The sequence below is a fragment of the Vombatus ursinus genome, unplaced genomic scaffold, assembly GCF_900497805.2.
Source record: "Vombatus ursinus unplaced genomic scaffold, bare-nosed wombat genome assembly UNPS02004533.1, whole genome shotgun sequence".
NCBI classification, from domain to species: domain Eukaryota; kingdom Metazoa; phylum Chordata; class Mammalia; order Diprotodontia; family Vombatidae; genus Vombatus; species Vombatus ursinus.
In genome coordinates this window covers 1261354-1281014 of record NW_020944311.1, presented here as the reverse complement: position 1 = coordinate 1281014, position 19661 = coordinate 1261354, and the positions used below count along the sequence as shown (strand labels likewise).

Here is a 19661-nt window from a genome sequence, read left to right as displayed (position 1 = left end):
TGCCTTCCGCAATAAGCCTTTTCCAGTTCCCTTAATCTTAATGCCTTCCCTCTGAGATTGTCTCCAGTTTATCCTGTCTACGTATCTTGTTCGTCCACAGTTTGCGTGTCGTCTCTCCCCTTAGACTGTGAGCTAGTTTGTTGCCTTTCTTTGTATCTCAAACAATGTGTCTGGCAACTAGGCACTTAGTAAATGGTAGATGACCACTTGCAGCTGTGTGGAGGATGGATTGGAAAGAGGGAATGTGGGATAGATAGAGACTGATTAGGGGGCTCTTGCAGTGGTCCAGGTGAGAGATGGTGAGGGCCTGGACTAGGGCGGTTATGGTGAGAGTTGGGAGAAGTAGACAGATGTAAGAGATGTTGACGATTTCCTTTATATTGAGCCCAAATCTGCCACCTTGTCATTTCTGTCTTTTGGTCTTCTGCTCTCAGGAATTACACGGAATGCATATAATCCCTCTTGGAGATGATAGCTCTTTAATAAAGACAGTTGTAACCCTGGCTCCTACCCAAGTACTGTGGGAAAAGGGCAGTCCTGTGTTGTGTTATATATATAGAGGGAGATGTGATTCCTGATTGGGAAAGAGAAAACGGAGGTGGAACTGCTTACCTACCTGAGAGATGGAGTTGGTGACAAAGTGTTTTTTGGAGACATGGTTACAGAGACCCTTTGGAAGAGACACATGGAGAAAAAAGATATGCAGAGGAAACTGGCTCTTCAATATGTCCCTGATGTCCAGCTTGCCTCCCCGGAGACCTAGCAGACAGAATTTCTCCTTGGGTAAAATTGGACCTCTCTCTTGGTTTGAGTGAAGATCTTATCTGGCTCCCAGCAGAATTCATTCGTTCTTGTGTATTTTCTGGTATTCTGATCTGCAGAACTTCTCTAATTTGGTTGATGTTTTGCTTGGACAAATGAGTTTACTTGCTATTCACTATATACCATTGTCTTTTGTGTAACTAGAAATTGGTGGTGGTGGGGGGCATAATTAAGCCAATGAGTGAGTTTGGGGATACCTTCTTCAAGTGGCTAGGGAAGTCACTTTTGTTCTTAATCTCTAAAATTGTCTCCTTAGATTAGAACAGAGATATTTTAGGGGCTAGATAAAATTCCAGCCCAATATCCCTCTGGGACATAGGCAAGGTAAGGAGCAAGTGCCTCTCCACAGCCCCTCTGCTCTCATCTAGGCAGAAGTTGCAGCCTGTCTTGGAGAGGGGTATGCCAGATTCCATAGACATCTGTTCATGCCTACCCATAAAGCTACATCCATGTAATTAGACAACTCATGGACATCCACATCTCACATGAACACACATCTATTACTTAGTGATCATGTATGTCTACATTACTTTCTCTTCTTCATCCCTAATTCCTTATGTCACGGTTTGAGACCCCTTACTATCCCATTCACCCTTCTCTAGACACATTTCAGCTTGACAACATCCCTTTTAAAAGATAGCACCCAGCACTGAAGTACTTCTGATGGTGTCTGACCAGGGCAGAGGACAGCAACTTTGTCATCTCTCACATTCTTTTCTTAATGCAGCCTAAAGTACCAATAGCTTCAGGGGAAGCTCCTCCCATTGCTGGCTCACGTTAATAGCAGTTCTCTGAGCCCTCTTCATCTTCTATTGGTGTTTGAACCAAAGTGCAGAACGTTCATCATGCCCTATGGATACTTGATAAGACTATAAGAAAAGTGAGTAAGAATGGTAGTAACAACAATCCAACGAGATAATATTTGTGACTAGCTTAGCATATGCCTGGCACATACTAGGGACTCTATAAATGATCATTCCTTTCCCCAAATGGATAATCACAGCCCATCTTGGGTTCACGTTCTGTTGCAGACTGTAAATGTGGAGAAATGTTTGGGCCAGCTTTGGGAGCATCCCCAAATGGGATTTGGGCCCATCAAGTCCAAGAGGTTGGGGACAAATGCTGCATGCTCTGGATTCTAGTTATGTAGAGATTGCATCTAGAACCCCTTCCATAGGCACGAAGGGGCCCAGATCTTTCCCTTAGTGCTCAGAGCAACCTCAGGAACCGAAGGCCTGTTGTTTTCTACCCTCAGCTCTGGAATTGGCATTCTGCAAGTTCCTGGTTAATGGAAGCCTCTTGGTTCCATTAGTGTAAGTGTGCCTTAAAGAGAAGGATACAAATAGCTCCCCGTTTTGAAGTATTTTCTTTCTTAAATTTGTTTTCAGAAAATCATATGAACCCTCTCCCCAAGGACTGCTGTGACAATGGAAGATGCAAAGTAATATTTTCTTTCCTTCCGATTACAAATGTTTTGCCTTTTATTATATCCCATTGTACAGCTTTACATACCATTACAATTTTGAGCCATAAGTGAGCAAACTGAATTCATTTGTTTGAGCTCTGCTTTCTAGTACAAGGCTTTAACTAAAAAAAAATACAAAACAAGCACAGTGGTGCATTATCCAGGCACTTCCACATTTCTTAAATATTGCAAATAAGTAAGCACCCTGTTTGAGAGCTTGACAGTGTTGGTTGTTGGTGGTAATAAGAAATACTTCACGGATATCAAGCCTTCCCTCTAACATCTGCACAGTTCCAAAAATGCCTGGGAAAGGGCAGTCTAGGTGAATGTTGCATCCGTCATTCTTCATACTTCTGCCGTATATCTTGGGGAACCATATCCTCCATCTCCTGATGTCCCACTGATTGCACAGAATACATGTAACGTGTTGTTCATCCAGGGAGAATGCATTGTGTCTTCTTGAAACATCTAAAACATAACAAACCCACATGTTAGGCATAATGCAGTGTAGCCATTGTTGAAAAAGAAGGTGAATGTGAAATAGCAGGCATAGTTTCAACTCATCACTGACGGCCGGGTAAAATGACATAAGGCAGAAATGACAAAGTATAACATTACCCACTTGAGTCCTCAGAGCTGGGTTGCAAAGGCAGCATAGCAAAAAAGTAAGAAAAAGATTGGTTATTCATTAAGAAAATGTGACTAGTGTTCTTAACTGGTTAGATTAAATTCAATAGAAAGTTGCTGGTATAAGGCACGAATGCCACAATCCTTAAATATTTTTCCAACAAATGCTTTAAGCAAGAACTCTACCCAGTGGTCTCTGCTTAAGGCTTAAAATTTGCTTGCTAATGCACCAAACTAGGCAACAGACGCACTTTTGTACTGAAAGAAATTAGGAATGTGGTGGCAAACTGGGCTTACCTTGTCTAAGGTAGGGTTGAGCATCCATAAAATAGAGATTTGAAATAATACTTTTGAGCTTTCAAAGGAAATAACCAGTGAAGACAGAGTCCCAAGTGCATAATTCTTGACAACTCCTTATGCTTTGTAAGCTGACTACTATCAAATGATGCAAAATATTGTGATTGGTAACAAAACTCCCTTTTATAAATATGGAAAATTCTAAACCTGTAGGCAGCCATGAAAGCAAAGGCAACATGGGTTTCTTGACTTCCCCCACCCCCCAGTCCATTTTATTCATTAGTCACCAGCTTGTGTTTTAAGCCCATCTTCTGATTCACAATATGCCTTGAACACCTGGTTCTAGTTTGGTTTTGGAATTTCAATATGATGTTGGGGGAGGTAGCTGAACTAAGGGTCAAGCAAGGCTCCCCCTCTTCTCCATGTGATCCTCCTGGCTCACAGAATTTGTGGTTCCTCTAAAAGTATCACTTGAAATGATTAACTGTATTTATAAATGTAATTTTTCTTACATCTTGGCAGCTCACAGGAGATAATGGAATAGAAAACACTTTGTAAACCTTAAAGCGCTAAAATAATGCCTATCATCATTATTATTATTATTAGCCTACAATCACCATGCCTCCCAATCTGGTGATGACTTCATTCCTAAGTCTTCCACTGCCCTCCTGTTGAGGTGAAGCAATGTTTATAGAGCAATACAGGGGTGCTCTAGGAAAGTTTCAAAGTCGTTTGTAGGGGCAGCTAGGTGGTGCAGTGGATAAAGCACCGGCCCTGAAGTCAGGAGGACCTGAGTTCAAATCCGACCTCAGACCAAACACTTGACACTTACTAGCTGTGTGACCTTGGGCAAGTCACTTAACCCCAATTGCCCAAAAACAAACAAAAAGAAAGTCAATTGTAAAAGAAAAATAAATGAGTTGTAGCTTTAGAGTAGTTTATGGGTAAAAGATTTCAAGGTTTTGGTTGCAAAGAATATGAGTCTACAGTGTGATGCAGTTAGTCTGGGAAGATAAAAGGATTAAAAACTGTCCCTCCTGCTAAGGTGAAGCAATGTTTATAGAGCAATACAGAGGTGCTCTGGGAAGTGTATGCAGCTGCACTTTTAAGTTCAGTCTTTGTTATTAATACTCCCTTAAGTCTAGGACAACTGACAAAACAATCAAGCCCTGGTTTGTAGCTTAGCCCATTTCTGAGGTGTAAATGCTCTCACTGAAAATTTGGCCCTAGCGAATCATTTAGAGCTGACTACAGCACACCCTTGAATTTCAGGACATCCATTTTCTTCCCTCTGGGATGCATTTCCAACTTTATAATGGAAAGAACACTAGCCCGGGAGTCAGGAGATCTGTGTGGCAGAACCTTGGAGTCATTCCACCTTTATGGGTTTCAGTTTTCTCATATATAAAATGAGGTTGAATTCAACAAGAATGGATAGAGCACTGAACTAGGAGGCAGGAAGATCTGAATTTGAATCGTACCTCGGACACTTACTAGCTGGGTGACCCTAGGCAAATCATTTAATCTCTCTCAGCCTCAGTTTCCTCATCTGTAAAATGGGGATAATAATGGCACCTACCTTCCAGAGTTGTTGAGGACCAAATGAGATAAGAAATGTAAGGTGCTTTGCAAACCATAAAGCACTATGTAAATGCTAGTTATTGTGGGCATATATATATACGTATATATATTTGTTATATAAAATACATGCTTTTTTATAGACAATATATGCATTATCTATAAATGTCACATATTCTTTGCATATACAGACTGTCTATATGTATGTGGAACATAAAAGTCCAGACAAACCTGTATACCCACACAGTGACAAGAGGCTCATGAATACAAACACTCTAAGCTCTGATATCTTGGGTTGGTTTTCAACCTAAAATATTCAGTAGCCAAAATATTCATCCCATTAACCAAATAGAGCTGCCATGTTTTGTGGCAAGGAGTTGACAATGGGGAAAAGGGCAATAGATTTGCAAAATTCATTGTTTAGAGAAAAAAAAACATACATAAGAACTGTTTGTTTTAAACACTATCTTTCTTGATCCTGTAATAATTCGCCACACTGAGTAATTTGCTTTTACTTTGAATAATTATGGGTTCAAGAGTAGGTCAGCAGCTGCATGCAAATTACAGTTCATACACTGTCATCCCTTAAGACAATACTTCACATGTATGTGATCATTTCAATTTCTCCTGTTCTAGCTGAACACTTTATAAGATCTGGTTCTCTTGTAGCACTTCATTTAATAAAAGGATTTTACCTTAGAATAGCAATTTCACAGAAACCTCCCCAGCTGACTGTTCTGATGGGAGATTTGGAAAACAAAGGCACTGGACTGGTTTTCCCTTCTCTTTCCAGCTCACTTCTACTCACCAGTCCTAGTTCTTATGTCTGACACTATTCGGAATAACAAACCCATCTTCCACATGATAGCTGTGGGGATTTTGGGATGGACATAATATGCCCCCACCTAAGTTCTCTTTTCTTCAGCCTAAACATCCCCAGTTCCTTCACTGTTCCTTATAAGACAGTTTTTAATCCCCTCATCATCCTAGACTAACTTTATCACGCTGTAGACTCATATTCTTTGCAACCAAAACCTTGAAATCTTTCACAGATAAACTACTCTAAAGCTACAACTTATTTATTTTTACATATGACTTTTTGAAACTTAGTCTAAGATTTATATATCATTGCTACTAAATGTCATCTTGGTATAGTTAGCTCATTATCAGTGTACTCCAATGACATATAAAATTTCTCTCTCTCCTTTTGTCTTCACTCCAATGCCATTCACTTCATCATCTCAGGTTCATGGGTTTCCATGCAATGATATATCTTCCTGACACATAGCATCACTGCACTGTCCCATTTTGACTAAGGTATACCCTTGTCCAAATGTAAGTGAAATAGGCCCTTAAAAATGCTTGGTGACTTGACTTGACCCAAGGTCAAGATGGCCAGTTTGGCTTAACTACAGTGCATGAAAGGGAGAAAGGATAATAAATTTATCTGGGAAGATAAGTTGGTGCCAGGTTGTGAAGGGCTTTACATGCCAAACAGGAGTCTGTATTTGATCCACAGTTCCTGCCAAATAGTAGTTAATAAATGCATATTGATTGATTGATTGATTGATTGATCTTTGAGGTAGGGAGTCATTACAGTTCATTGATCAGAACTGACATGGTTGATCAGTCAGTCAGCAAGCATTTACTAAGTGCCTACTGTGTGGTAGGCATTGTGCTGATAACTGGAGATACAAAGGAAGGTAAAAAGCAGTCCCTGCTCTCTGGGAGCTCCCCATCTAATGGGGGAGACAACATGCAAAAAACTGTATACAAACAAGCTCTATCTAGGATAAAATGGAGATAATCTTAGGAAAGCATGAAGGGGAATGAGGAAAAGTCTCTTGCAGAAGGTGAGCTTTTAGCTGAGACTGGAAGGAAGCCAGAGAAGCTAAAATGAGGAAGAGAGCATTCCAGGCATGGGGTACAGCCAGTGAAAATGCTGGGAGTGGGGAGATGTGTTAAATACAAGTAAGAACAAGGCCAGTGTCACTGGATTAAAGAGTACATGGTGGGGAAGTAAGGTGTAAGAAGACTGGAAAAGTAAGAAGAGGCCAGGCTATGAAGGGCTTTCAATGCCCAACAGGATTTCTGGAGTTTATTGCCTCTGTGTGTGTGTGGGGGGGGGGGTGATGTTATGGTCAGACACTTGAGGAAAATCAGTTGGACAGCAAAATGGAGCATGGATTGCAGGGGGAGAGATTGGAGGCCAGGAGACTAACCAGCATGCTATTTCAGTAGTCCAGGCTTTAGGTGATAAAGAACTATGCTAGGGTGGTTGCAATGTCCAAGGAGAGAAGAGGATATGAGAGCCATTACAAAGGTAGAATCTGGAAGGACTTAGTCACTGATTGGATATGGGAGGTGACTGAGTGAGGCGTTGAGGATGACATTTAGGTTGTGAGCCTGGGTGACTGGGAGGTTGATGGTGCCCTCAACGGAAACAGGGAAATTAGGAAGAAGGAAGAGTTTGGAGGGAAGGTAATGAGCTCAACTTTTAGACATAGTGATTTGAAGATATCTATGAGACAGAGTTCAAAATGCCCCATAGGCATTTGGGCTGGACAAGTAGATCTGAGAGTCATCTGCATAGACATAATGACTGAATCAGCTGATGGGAGCTGATGAGATCACCTAGTGACATAGTAGAGAAAAAGAGGACCCAGGCCAAAGCTTTGAGGGACTCCCACTGTTAGTGGGCATGATGTGGAAAAAGATCCATTGAAGGAGCAGTCAGGGAGGAGGAAGCCCAGGAGAGCACAGTGTCTTGAAAACTAGACAGAAGAGAGTGTTACAAGAAAAGGTTGAGCAGCGATGTATAAGGCTGCAGAGAGGTCAAGAAAGATGAGGATTGAGAAAAGACCACTAGATTTGGTAATAAAGAGATCCTTGGTAACTTTGGAGAGGAGCAATTTCAGTTGAATAATGAGGTCAGAAGCCAAAGTGTAGACTTAAGAAGACAGTGAATGGAAAGGACATAGAGGCACCTATTGTAGATGACCTTACCATGGAGTTTAGCCATAAAGGGGAAAAGATACATTAGATGATAGTTAATGGAGATGGACAGATCAAATGGTTTTTCTTAAGAGGCCATATAGGCATATTTGTAGGTAGTAGGGAAGCAGCCAGTTGATAGGAAGCAATTAAAGATTGCTTTGTGAAAAGTGAAATAGAGGGCTGATAGAGGGGGCAGTGTGCTGAAGAAGATAGGATGGATTGGGATTGCATGTGCATAGAAAGATTAGCCTTGGCAAATAGAAGGGCAACCTCTTCCTGTAAGACAGAGGTGAAAGAGGAGGTCTGAAGAAGAGGGAGCTCTCGCAATGAATGGCCTCCATTTTTTCAGTGAAATAGGAGGGAAAGTGTCAGTTGAAAGGGTCAGAACTGTGCTTTAGGAAAGTTACTTTGGTGGTGATGTGGAGGGAGAGCAGTTGAGGTGAGACAGCTCTTCCAAGATCCAGGTGGTAGCAGTGTGAGTACAGAGTAAGGGATGGATTGTTAGATGCTATAGAAATAGAATGAATGAATTTATAAAAGTTAGAAAATTCGTGAAAGGCTCTTCCCCAAGCTGAGAGTATATTGGTTAAGATTTACTCAGCTAGTATTGTCCAATGACATTTTGGCAAATCAAGGGATTTAAGGAAGATTAATAGCTTATGCTTGCTGATTTTGTTTGAAGTGGTAGAATAAAGCATATGCCAACTTTCAAATAGAGCCCATTTTCAGAGTAATGTCATTGGGCACCAGGATACTTGCCTGCTCGTGGATAATGTCAGATAAGTCTTTGACCATGTCTCGGAAATTTGACTTGAGTCCTTCATGGTACTCGATTTGATCTTCTTTAATAAGTCGTTCATTGAGTTCAAGAGCAATGCTGCAGGCTTGTATGAATTTCCTGTGGGTGAACATGAACAGAGCAGATTTCATTTATCCCTGGTCTTTTTCCATGATGGAGGACAGTCTCAGGGTCACAAAGACTTGAGGATTCAGATTCTGCTTCAGATTGGCTGTGTGACCCTAGACTAGTCACTTAACCCTTCACTGTCCTTAGGCAACTCTCTAAGGCAGTAAGTTGTAAAACAGTTGCTAATCAGCATAGGGAGGAGTTTCCTCTGTGTCAGCTAGTTCCTTAGTAGTGCCTACAAAGTGCTAGGCACTGTGCCAAGCTCTAGGTATCTATGCCAACGAAATCACAGGTCTGCATTAAAAAAAAAGTTGCTGTGACAGTTTGATATGCATTTAAAATTGTGACCTGCTTAGTGGAAAGACCAGGGGTCTTGATCTTCCTCTGGCCTTTTTCCTTTATGCTTGGAATGCTCTGCCCCATACTTGCTTTTCTTTGTGAAAATCTGGCTCTCAGTTCATATCCTCCAGGAAATTTGCCAGTTGATTTCCCCATCTCAGAACTTACACATGAAGTTTTTACTTTTGGTATGTAGTTGATGGTTGATTCTATTTCCTTCACTTACTCAACAAATAGCAACTGAGTGCTAGGAAGTACTCAGAAATGTAAGCTAGAATTGCCTCTAACACCCCTCCCCCCACTGTCTGGGGGAAAAGTTACACAATCGAGCAAGAATTAAATAACGATGCAAAATAACAATGAGTTCTCCCTAAGCTCAGTTTCAGATAGGAAGTTTGGACCACAGGAGGGTGGAATTCCACTTGGTGGAATGTCGGTATAAGCAGATCAACCTGGAGGGAACTTGGCATGACAGCCCAAGCAGTCTGGAGGTTCACGTGGTGCAAAGCGTGTTAAGTGCTCACATTTATATCACACTTTAAGGTTTGTAAAGTGATTTCCAGATATTATCGTACCTGATCCTCACAACAACCTATGAATTCGGCGGTATCATTATGCCATTTTACAGATGAGGAAATTGAGACTGCAAGAGGTTAAATGACTTGCTTAGGATCACAAGGCTACTAAGTCATCTGAGATAGCTTTTGACTCCTGAGCCCTGCGCTCCATCCACTATGCCACCTAGGAAGATCGACTAGGGGTGGGGTGGGGGTGGACATGGACACTGAACCTAACACTCACAGAATTTGAGAGTTGGAAGGGAGTGGCCATCTGGTCCAACCCGTCTACCAAAGGCAGCCCAGTCCACTTTGGGACAACTCGAAGGGTTGGCCTCTTTGCAACTCCCACCCAATACTCCTGGTTGTGCCATCGGGGACTGTAAAGACCAAGTCCTCCTTAACAGGGCAGCCCTTCAAATAAATACAGCTCTCATGTGTCACCCCGAAACAGTCATCTTCTCACCAGGCTAAACATGTTCCTATCACTGACTCAAGGCCTCAAGACCCTTGACCAGTTTCCCCTAGACTCATTTAGCTAGCAATGTCCCTCTGTACAACAACAGAGCACCAGAGAAAATGTTACCAGACTCCTCAAGTTTACTTCAGGCTAGTGTATCCAAAAGGCGTTTAGGTCCAGCTTCCCCTTGACTGGGTCATTTGTAAAGGCTCTAGCCCCCTTTGTCCTCCTAATGATCAGGAGCTACTCAGGTCAGTCTGAAGTCTTGGCAGAGCTGACCTGCTGCCAGAAGGGCCTCATGTGCACTGTGGCATGTTCCTGATCAAGCCAAAAGGGCCTTGGGTGGCTTTGCCACAGACTCGCATCTGCATTTGAATATGTCCTTTATTTGAATATCAACAGATATTCAGAATCTGGTACCTGCAAGCATGAGCTGGGTCTTCTAAAGACTCAAATGGACCATGATGTCATCATGTGTTCGCTGGTTATTTCATTCAGGTGTATGTTTCCTCAATTAACCAAGACATTTTTAGGATTAGGGCTAGAGGACAGAAAGGAAGCATGTTGCCCAGTTCGCATTTAGGGTTAGGGTAAATCCAAACTTCAGAGAAGAAATCCCCGTAATAAAAGGATTTGTTCTGTAAAACTTGGACTCAGTCAAAAGGCTGCACCCAAGGACCCACACGGCCACACGTGGCCTCGAAGCCGCAGGCTGACCACCCCGGTCTAGAAGAAAGGCATGGCCTTGGTGGCAACTCCCTCCATCATCTACCTTATGTGTAACACACATAGGGAGAGAGGCTAACATTTCTCTGCCTCTTATAAGTTTGCAAAGCACTTTGCTTTGAAATAATCAGAATAATTCTAACATAAGCCTGTTCAGTCCTGCCTTTGGGGCCACCTGCCACAGGGCCTCTCACTGAAGACTAAATATTGCACAATTTAGAAGGAAAGGGAGCTAGTGGGGGGGGGTGTATGTGTGCAAATCCAGGTATTGTGATGGACATGGTACCTGGGCTTCGGTTTGCTCTGCCTGAAATCCTGAACTGGAAAAATCCTGAGCCACTCCTGAGAAGTCAGCAACATTCAGGCTGTGAGAAAGGCTGTGTGCTTCCCCTACTACTAGAGAGAATGTGGCCACTTAAAGAACCAGAGCCTAGTGATCTCTTACTCTCTCTCTCTCTCTCTTTTTTTTTTTTTTGGCAGGGGGAAAATGACCAAGGGAGGGACTGGAGTCTAACACCCAGAAGCTCAAGAGTTACTTACCTAAACATGTCTTTCAGTTCATTCACTTTCTTTGTGGGATACTTGGTGGCCTGACTGTCACTTAAGAAAGCCCTGGCATACGCCAAGGGGCCAGCATTTACCTAAAGTTGTACGGGGAGATAAATGACATGAGAGAATTAAGAGTTATCTCATCTCTTGGAAAGAAGTAGTCTGTGGTGGTTCTCAGACTTTTTGGTGTCAGGACCCCTTTATGCTCTTAAAAACTGAGGACCTCCTCCCAAAGATCGTTTATGTTGATTATATTTACCATATCAGGAGTTAAAACACCTTGGTATTATTACAAAAACTGTTTTGACCTTGAGGACCTCCTGCCAGGGTCTCAGAGATTCCCAGAGCACACTAACACAGTCAGAAATGCTGGTGGGTATGACTGTGTGCCCCATGAGCTATCACTGTAGCTTCATTATAGTTATAGCTGAAATAAAAGTAACTTTAAATACAAAATCATTTTTGCTTTTTCTTCTTTTCAGGAGCAAGAGCTTTGAGATTGATGTCCAGTCATATCCAACTCTTTGTGACCCTATCTGGGTTTGTTTTTTTTTTTTTTTTGGCAAAGACACTGGAGTGGTTTGCCATTTCCTTCTCCAGCTCTTTTTACAGATGAGGAAACTGAGGCAAACAGGGTGAAGTGACTTGCCCAAGGTCACACAGCTAGTAAGATGAGTCTTCCTGACTCCGGGCCCTGAACTCTATCCACTGCACTACCTAGCTGCCCCCAAAAGATGTATAGGAAGCCATGGCCTGAAGGGGCTACAAATGCCTGCCAGTGGAAGGGGAGGAGGCATCAAAGTAAGTACTGGAGGCCTTGCTTTGTCCTCCTTGTCCTTGTTTGCTAACACCAGTCTTAGGGAAAGATGCCATTCTAATGAATCAGTTAATGATTTCTGGTCTGTAAATTCAGAACTTGGCTCTAGCAGTGATTGGACAACACTGTAAAGTAGAGAGAAAGTAATTGAACGTATAATTGCATTAGAATGAATTGACAGCTCTGCCTCCTGTCCCCAGGCTTCAGTGTTTTCCATGATCCTCACCAGCAAAGCTTCAGGGAATGCTGGCATAAAGTACTGACTGCAGGACGTACCTGGACAGAAACGCAGCCTTGTAACTTGAGTTGCAGCTGAATCATGTCCACATCAGCACAAGAACAGAGTTTTTGCAGCTCAGCTGTTTTCTCTTTTATTTCATCAGTGGCAACATCGATGGGTTTTAAGTTAATTTGTTGTTCATGATTGATAGGGATCCTCTTCTTAACATATGGGAACGAGTTTGATGCTATTAAAATGCCAAATTAGTTTCACTATCTCAGCAATCATTTTTCCTAATAGTCAAACAAAACCCCAAAAGGCTCTCTTTCCCCCCTTGACTTCTCTGGGATTGGCATATTTCAGCAGCAGAGCTGGGGAAGCTTTTCGAGCATTTGGGGGTTCTGGCAGCGTTAGGGTTCAGCACAGCACAGAGCTGAGTCTGCAGGAGAGCCATGGATGGCAGCTACCACTTTTACGCTAGCCAGCCACCACTTGTACGAATCAAAGGGGACTGCACCAGTGCGGGAGGGACACTTACTGGTCAGAATGGTCCGCCGTTTGCACTGCTCCTCCACAGAGCCTTGCTTTTTGCCAGATAAAGTATAAGGGGCCTCAAAAACAAATCTGGTAATGTTATGATTGTTTTCAAACTCCGTCTTTCTTTCAGACAGCTCTTTGTCTTCAAAGTAGGGCTTCACATAAGTGACTTGGATGTGAGCATACTTTGGATCAAGATCTTTGATGTTTACCTGTAAGACAAACGTTATTCACTAGAGGGGGAAAAGGAGCATAAATAAGCCCAAACCCAATGGCAACCAATTTAGAAGAAGCTGATGGCTGATAGACTGGAATGAGGGATGCCCTCAGGCTGGAGCCCCAGTTTATCAATACTTGCTTCTAGACATGGATCTACTTGACTGAACCAATCCTACTTCCCCTCCCTACCCCTGTATACTAAACTGGGAACTGGGATGACTCATCCTGGCCTTGCCCCAAAGGAATTATGGAATTCAGATGTTCAAAACCAGCCTGAGCTGGGCCTGCTTCCAGAAGGCATCTGCTGGATCTTCAGGGCATAATGGCTTTGTAAAAAATGTGGTTCAGTACTCTTGGGCCTGCAGCAAAAATATGTTATTAACCTTCCCACTGGCCCCCACAAAGACCTGAGTCATTTTCCTGTGACAGATTGTGAGGATGAACTCGTGTGGCACTTGAAATGTAAAATATTGTGAGATTCTTCAATTCTGCATCTTTCTAAATTGTTCATTTTCCCTAGAGCCTAGCACAGGGTTCTGTGTACACAGCAGGTGCTTAATACATATTTGTTCAGTTTCATTTTGTGTCTTAGAAACTGGCAGTAATCATCTGTAGAAAGATGATATGAGAATCAGATCATTTGTTTCCAGGTGATCCTGACCAGTGTTTAGTACACATTAAAAAGAGACTGCAGTTTCCCACTCCTACCATTTACTCCTATTTAAATTCAATATTTGAACAAGAAAAAGGAGTTGTCAACGCTCAACTAATTGAAAACATTTTGCTTTCAGTTGATTTAGTGTCTGAGACAAATATTATTCCAAATAACATTCTTATTACTTGTGACACAGAAACCGAAATCAATCATGCAAAACCTTTGTTTTCTCTTAAAGAAACTGCTGTATGTTTACCTTCATACTAATGGAATAAATAGAAGAAAGTTTCAGTGTGTTTAAAGACAGCCAAAGTGTACAGAATAAGTCAAAACCATGTCAATATCATTCGTTCTGTTTCCCTTTCAACATTTTGTAAATAAACTGATGAAGTGACTATTCCATGCAATGTGCTATATACCACCGGAGAATTCAAGGTGGAGACAATAATAAGCTCACCTTGGCTAATATTTTAAACTGTAATGAACTTGCGTGTCTATGAATTTCATTTGATCCTGTAAAATAAAGGGGCGCTGCCCTTCCCTCCTTCCACGTCCCAAATGTATGGAGGATGTCTGTAGCCTGCTGCCACATCATTGAAAGATGGAAATAATCAAGATATCTTGGAATGGACATAGAAAGTCTTTCCAAAAAAAATTGCAGGGCACGGATTACCTTGTCGGAATCTTGGATTATTTTGACGTTGTCTGTACCAAATTTTTCACCATAAAGTTTAATGAGTCTCAAGGAGATTTCTGATAGGCCTGTGAGCTTTGGCTCTTTGTAGATGTATTCCTTTCCATCTTCTTCTTCAAAGAAAGCCTATTGCAAAGTTAAAATGTAGAACCATTTAAGAATGGCACGGGCAGACATTATTTAATCTGTTCATTAAAAACATATTTTGGATTATTTTGAAAACAAAGCAATTAAAAGATATCTAAGATCCAAAAGTTAATATACAAATAAAAGGCTAAGTAATTATAGCAAAACCCATTTCTACCTCTCTGAAAGCAGCAGCAAGAGCCTGATTCTGGAGAAACCACAGAATGGCATGAAGAAAAGGAAACATTCCTGTGTATCAGTACTACACAGGCTATATGGACTTACTTTCGTTTTGGTTTTTTGTTTTTTGGCTAGGCAGTGGGGTTAAGTGACTTGCCCAGGGTCACACAGCTAATAAGTGTTATGTGTCTGAGGCCACATTTGAACTCAGGTCCTCCTGAATCCAGGGCCGGTGCTCTATGCACTGCGCCACCTAGCTGCCTCCTTTGGACTTACTTACCCTGTGTTCTGTGCAGTATTGTCAAATGGGGGCAAATTTGCCATGCCTGAAGCCTGGGAGGAACCCAAACTTTGCCCATGAGCTGAATCTGTTTGTGATACTCTTTCATTCCCCTTTCACTCTCCTGCTTCCCCGGCAATGGGGAAAGGGCTGTTTTGAATTGGGGAGGGGTAGCAGATTGAATGAGCATAGCTAAATCTGGGAGGGAAGGCAACCATAGGCAGAAGCCCAGGAAACCAACCTCAAAGTGACATGGACAAACACAAAGCAACCAGGGAAGGGGGCAGCTCTTCTTAGAATGAACTCCTAACTCCAGCCTCTAAAATATGTTGTTATATCATTATCATATCATACCATATCATATCATATCATAAAAAGTCTCCAAGGAGCAAAGGCTTCCAAAAAGGGGAAACTCTGGGCAAAAGACCCAGAGCAAATGCCTCTAGGGGATTTTCCCCTTGTTCTCCTGAAGTCCTACCTTTTTTTTTTCCTTTAAAAGCCACATCTACTCCAATTTAAATGCATACTTTAGTAAGCCTAATAAATAATGAAACAGAACAGAAGGAATCCAGATCTTCAATCCTGTACTGGTACCTTTTAAACACAATGCAGGAACCAGAGCAGGCCTGAAATGGATCTCTGCAAAGGACCTGAAAGGTACTTTGCTGGTCCAGTAACACAAAGGCTGAATATAGTCATTTTGTTTCCAGCTGTGCCAACCACTGCCCACTTACTTGTCCATAAAAGGCCACTCTGAAGAAAGTGCCTAAAAGCCTTTTCCTTGTGTGCATGACCTCCAGAATTTTGGTATATGCTCCATGCAGGGTTCGATAAACTTGAGTAAGTTTCTGAAAAGTGAAACACACATATCAGCCTGGCTTTTTTTTTTAATGCATTCAAATTGAAGTTTCTTTGGAAAGTGATTTGGATGAGGACACTTCTTCACTGCCACCATTACTCAGAAGAGCAAGAATAAACCTGGTATCTACAAGAGAAACCAGATCCCTGCAGTCACAGAGCCATCTACGAGGGCCCTGCAGCACTGCCCTCCTGAATTAGACATTTTGCACTTGTAAAATATAGCCTTTGATACCCACCACTTTTTGGTATGGCACTTCTACATTCCCCTTGTTGGGTAGAGAGATGTTTACAAGTACATAGGAGTGCCCAGTGAACACATCTTCCTCTTCATATTCCAGAAATGGTAGATTCCATCTCTAAGGCCTTGGTGGCTGCTGTACCTGAGTCTGCACTCAGCTACAGACACTGACTGCTCTTCCCTCACAGCTCCTGGCCCTGACACTTTACAGATTATTGTAGCCACATACACAGACAAATGAAGGTACCAGGGGCTTAGGAACTGTTGTTCCACCCCTAAGAGAACCTGCAAAGATCCCTACCATATACCTATAAGAAACAGGAGTACCATACCAGGGTATGGAACTTAACTCTGTTCCAGGATAGGGGGGGCCTACTTTCTCCCTTGCCTTACATAAATTTATATATACTTATATTTATACATATATTTATATATGCTCGTCAGACTTTTTTCTGAAAACACAATGAAAAGGCTAGACCTCAGAGCTATTGACTAGATCACTAAGTAAAGTTATATATTCTATATTAAGTAAGAATCTCATAAAAATAATCAAGGTTATATTCTTAAGGACTTCACACACATGGAATCATAGCTTTAGAGTGGTAAGAGACCTTCTTGTTATTCGTTGTTATTTTCAAAGAGGACCAGTGACATCACAGGGTGATGTCTTGACTTGTGTATGAAATGGATTTAGGTGAGGCAGAATTGCACGAAATCATCAGTCTCACTCTCTCTTCCAGAGTCATCAAAGTCTAGTTAGTAGGACAAAAGTCAAGACAATTGGCAACGGCCAGGGATGCAGGGGATGACTTGGTGTCTAAGTGTTCCACGGTGCCTCCTTCAGCCACCTTCGTGGCCATTGGAACAAATTGTTCTCACCTGCCCATTCTGCCAGGGTAGGTCTTTGAATATTTGGGATAGGCATCCCCCTAACTCACTTACAGGTTTGAGGCCCTGACAGGGTATAGCCACTGTGCATGCTACAGCTTCTTGAAGCCACAGGTGAGAGAACTGAGTTGTCACCCACAGATGGATGAACAACCCAGAAGAGACCTTAAAGGCCAGCTCGTCCACCTCCCTCATTTTACAGATGAGGAAAGCGAGTCCCAGAGGAGTTAACTGACTTCTCCAGGACCATACAGGTAAGTGACAGAATTGGGATTTGAACACTGGGCCTGATTCAAAACTCAAGGCTCTTTGCAAGGATTTTGTTGGACTGTAATTGTGTTATTTTGCTGCCTGACATTCTTCATTAATTACAACCAAGATTCTTGTTGTGATAATAATTTGGCATTTAATTTAAATTTATAGCAATTTACATGCAGTTAAATGAGAGTAATAAGATATTACTAATCTTTTCAAGACTTGAAATTATCCGTCTCCTTTCTTTCCTTTAAACAATTCTACCAAAAATAGACTTTACAATAGTTTCATGATGAGTCAAACTGCTTACCTCAAATTCCCGCCGTTTCTCATAAATTGGAATAATCAATTTGGAAATCTCAGAGATTACTTCATAACGTTCTGCTTTCCACAAGCCATCTACACACTGTTCTAAGAGCTCCAACAAAACTTCCTGTGTTAAATAGGAAATGGAATTTTGAAACATTCCAAGTTAATATGATAGTTAGAATTCCACTCACTGCAATGAACTTGAGACATTATACCATTACAATGAAAGCTTGCCACTATGGTGTTTGCAATGGCAGCACTGTATCATCTGGGGGGTTGATCTGTCTATGTAAACAGAAAAGCAGTGAGCTGCTTATGAACAGGACAAAGTTGAGAAGGTTGAGTAGGATGTAAGCTCCTTGGTGGCCAGTACTGGTTTTTTGTTTGTTTGTTTTGGCTTTGCGTTCCCAGGAAGAGCTATGTGATACAGTGGATAGAGTGCTGGGTCTGGAGCTGGGAAGATCTAAGTGCAAATCCTACTACAGATACTTTGTAGTTGTGTGACCCTGGGCACATCACTTAAGCTTTGTCTGCCTTAGTTTTCTTGACTGTAAAATGGGGATAATAATAGCACCTACCTCCCAGGGTTGCTGCAAGAATATTTGTAAGGCGCAGTAGGCACTTAATAAATGCTTGTTCCCCTCTAGTGTAGTATAGGTGCTTAATAAATGCTTGCTGTATTGAACTGAACTGTTGGCTCTAAAGTTCAAGGCATTTGCTGCTTCTGAAAACTACCCATAGTGTTTCAGTTTGTTTCTGCTCAGAGCTGCCGTCGACCCCTGGGTATTATAGTTCTCTTGACTCTCTAACCAGTCATCAGAAAAATGAACATTTGTGTTAGGAATCCTTAATACTGTGATAGCATTAAAACACAGGCACATCAGTATTTTACTAAAAGCATATCTTCATTAAGTAAATTGCTCAAATGGATAATACCAACTTGTTCTGTGCAGGCTTCTTTTTGTTTAACAGAATCTGCATGGGCAAGACATGGGAACAGTGTGATTCTGTGAGCAAGGAGAGAGGCTCTGTGGTCCAGTGGACAGAGACCTGGCCTCCAAGTCAGGAAGCCAAGAAGACCCGAGTTCAAGGGTTACCTCTGAAACAGCCTGGCTGGGGGCAGCTCTCTAAGACTGCTCTCAGGCTGCCTTGGGTGGAGGGAGTTTTCTCACCTGGCAGTTCCCTGTGTCACTGAAATCACAGGTCCAATCTTTATCCTTATGTTAAAAGGATTAAAATAGAATTCTACCTGTACATGGTAAATTAAAAGGAGTTCTAAATCTCTCAAGATGAAAGCAAAAGAGTCTTTTGGGATGTTCACAGAGCAAATGGATTCCAGTTCTTGGTTGGTCCCTTTAAGACATTTCCCCTGACTCACAGTCCATTTTTATGAACAAGCTGCAACTGGGCTCCCATCATCACTATGGAAAGCTTTTTACAAACTTTCACATACTAACACCCCGGCCTTTCCTTCAAACAACTAGCATGTCAGTGAACCCTGAAGTCACGGGGAAAGGCTTGTACACAGCTAAAGCCCAGAAAATCCCAAACTGCCTATTTGGAACCTTCAGAAATCACTTTGAAAGAATTTTCACATGTTAGCTCATTATCATGAGCCATAAAGTAGGTATGTGTGGGGGGAAGTAGGGGTACAACTAAAAAAAACCTCTTGGGGGAGGGTTGTTGCACAGATTAGAGTTGTAATGAATCTAGGTCATTTCTCCAAAATTTCTGAAGCTTTCAATCTATAGAAACTGCAGCTTTATATCTTCTATAGGAATCACAAGGGGAAGGAACCTTAAAAGATGAAAAAAATAAAAAAGAATTATCAGAACTATTATGTACATGCTACCAAAACTGAGAACACAAAAGAAACAGAGGAATAACTTCAAAAATATAAAACACCTCCCCAAAACCAGAAGACCAAACAGAGACCTTTAAATAATCCAATTTCAGAAAAAGAAGAAGAACTAGCTGTAAATGAACTCCAAGGGAAAGAAAAACCTCATAGGAGAATTCTATATAATTCTAACCGTATATATTCTATGTAAAATTCTA

At 41.8% G+C, this 19661-nt stretch overlaps 1 protein-coding gene across 2 annotated transcripts in view; it reads right to left on the bottom strand.

The window, feature by feature from the left end:
- Nucleotides 1-2269: 2269 nt before the first annotated feature.
- DOCK11 (dedicator of cytokinesis 11) overlaps nucleotides 2270-19661 on the bottom strand; it is a 191096-nt gene continuing 173704 nt past the window's right edge. For both annotated transcript variants that reach the window (XM_027837386.1, XM_027837390.1), the window contains 8 exons: nucleotides 17605-17727; nucleotides 15787-15900; nucleotides 14446-14592; nucleotides 12900-13110; nucleotides 12418-12608; nucleotides 11316-11416; nucleotides 8546-8684; nucleotides 2270-2755 (listed from right to left, as the gene is read on the bottom strand). In XM_027837386.1, the coding sequence (XP_027693187.1) occupies nucleotides 2633-2755; nucleotides 8546-8684; nucleotides 11316-11416; nucleotides 12418-12608; nucleotides 12900-13110; nucleotides 14446-14592; nucleotides 15787-15900; nucleotides 17605-17727 (1149 nt within the window). In that variant the 3' untranslated portion in view covers nucleotides 2270-2632. The remainder of the gene's footprint in view (nucleotides 2756-8545; nucleotides 8685-11315; nucleotides 11417-12417; nucleotides 12609-12899; nucleotides 13111-14445; nucleotides 14593-15786; nucleotides 15901-17604; nucleotides 17728-19661) is intronic.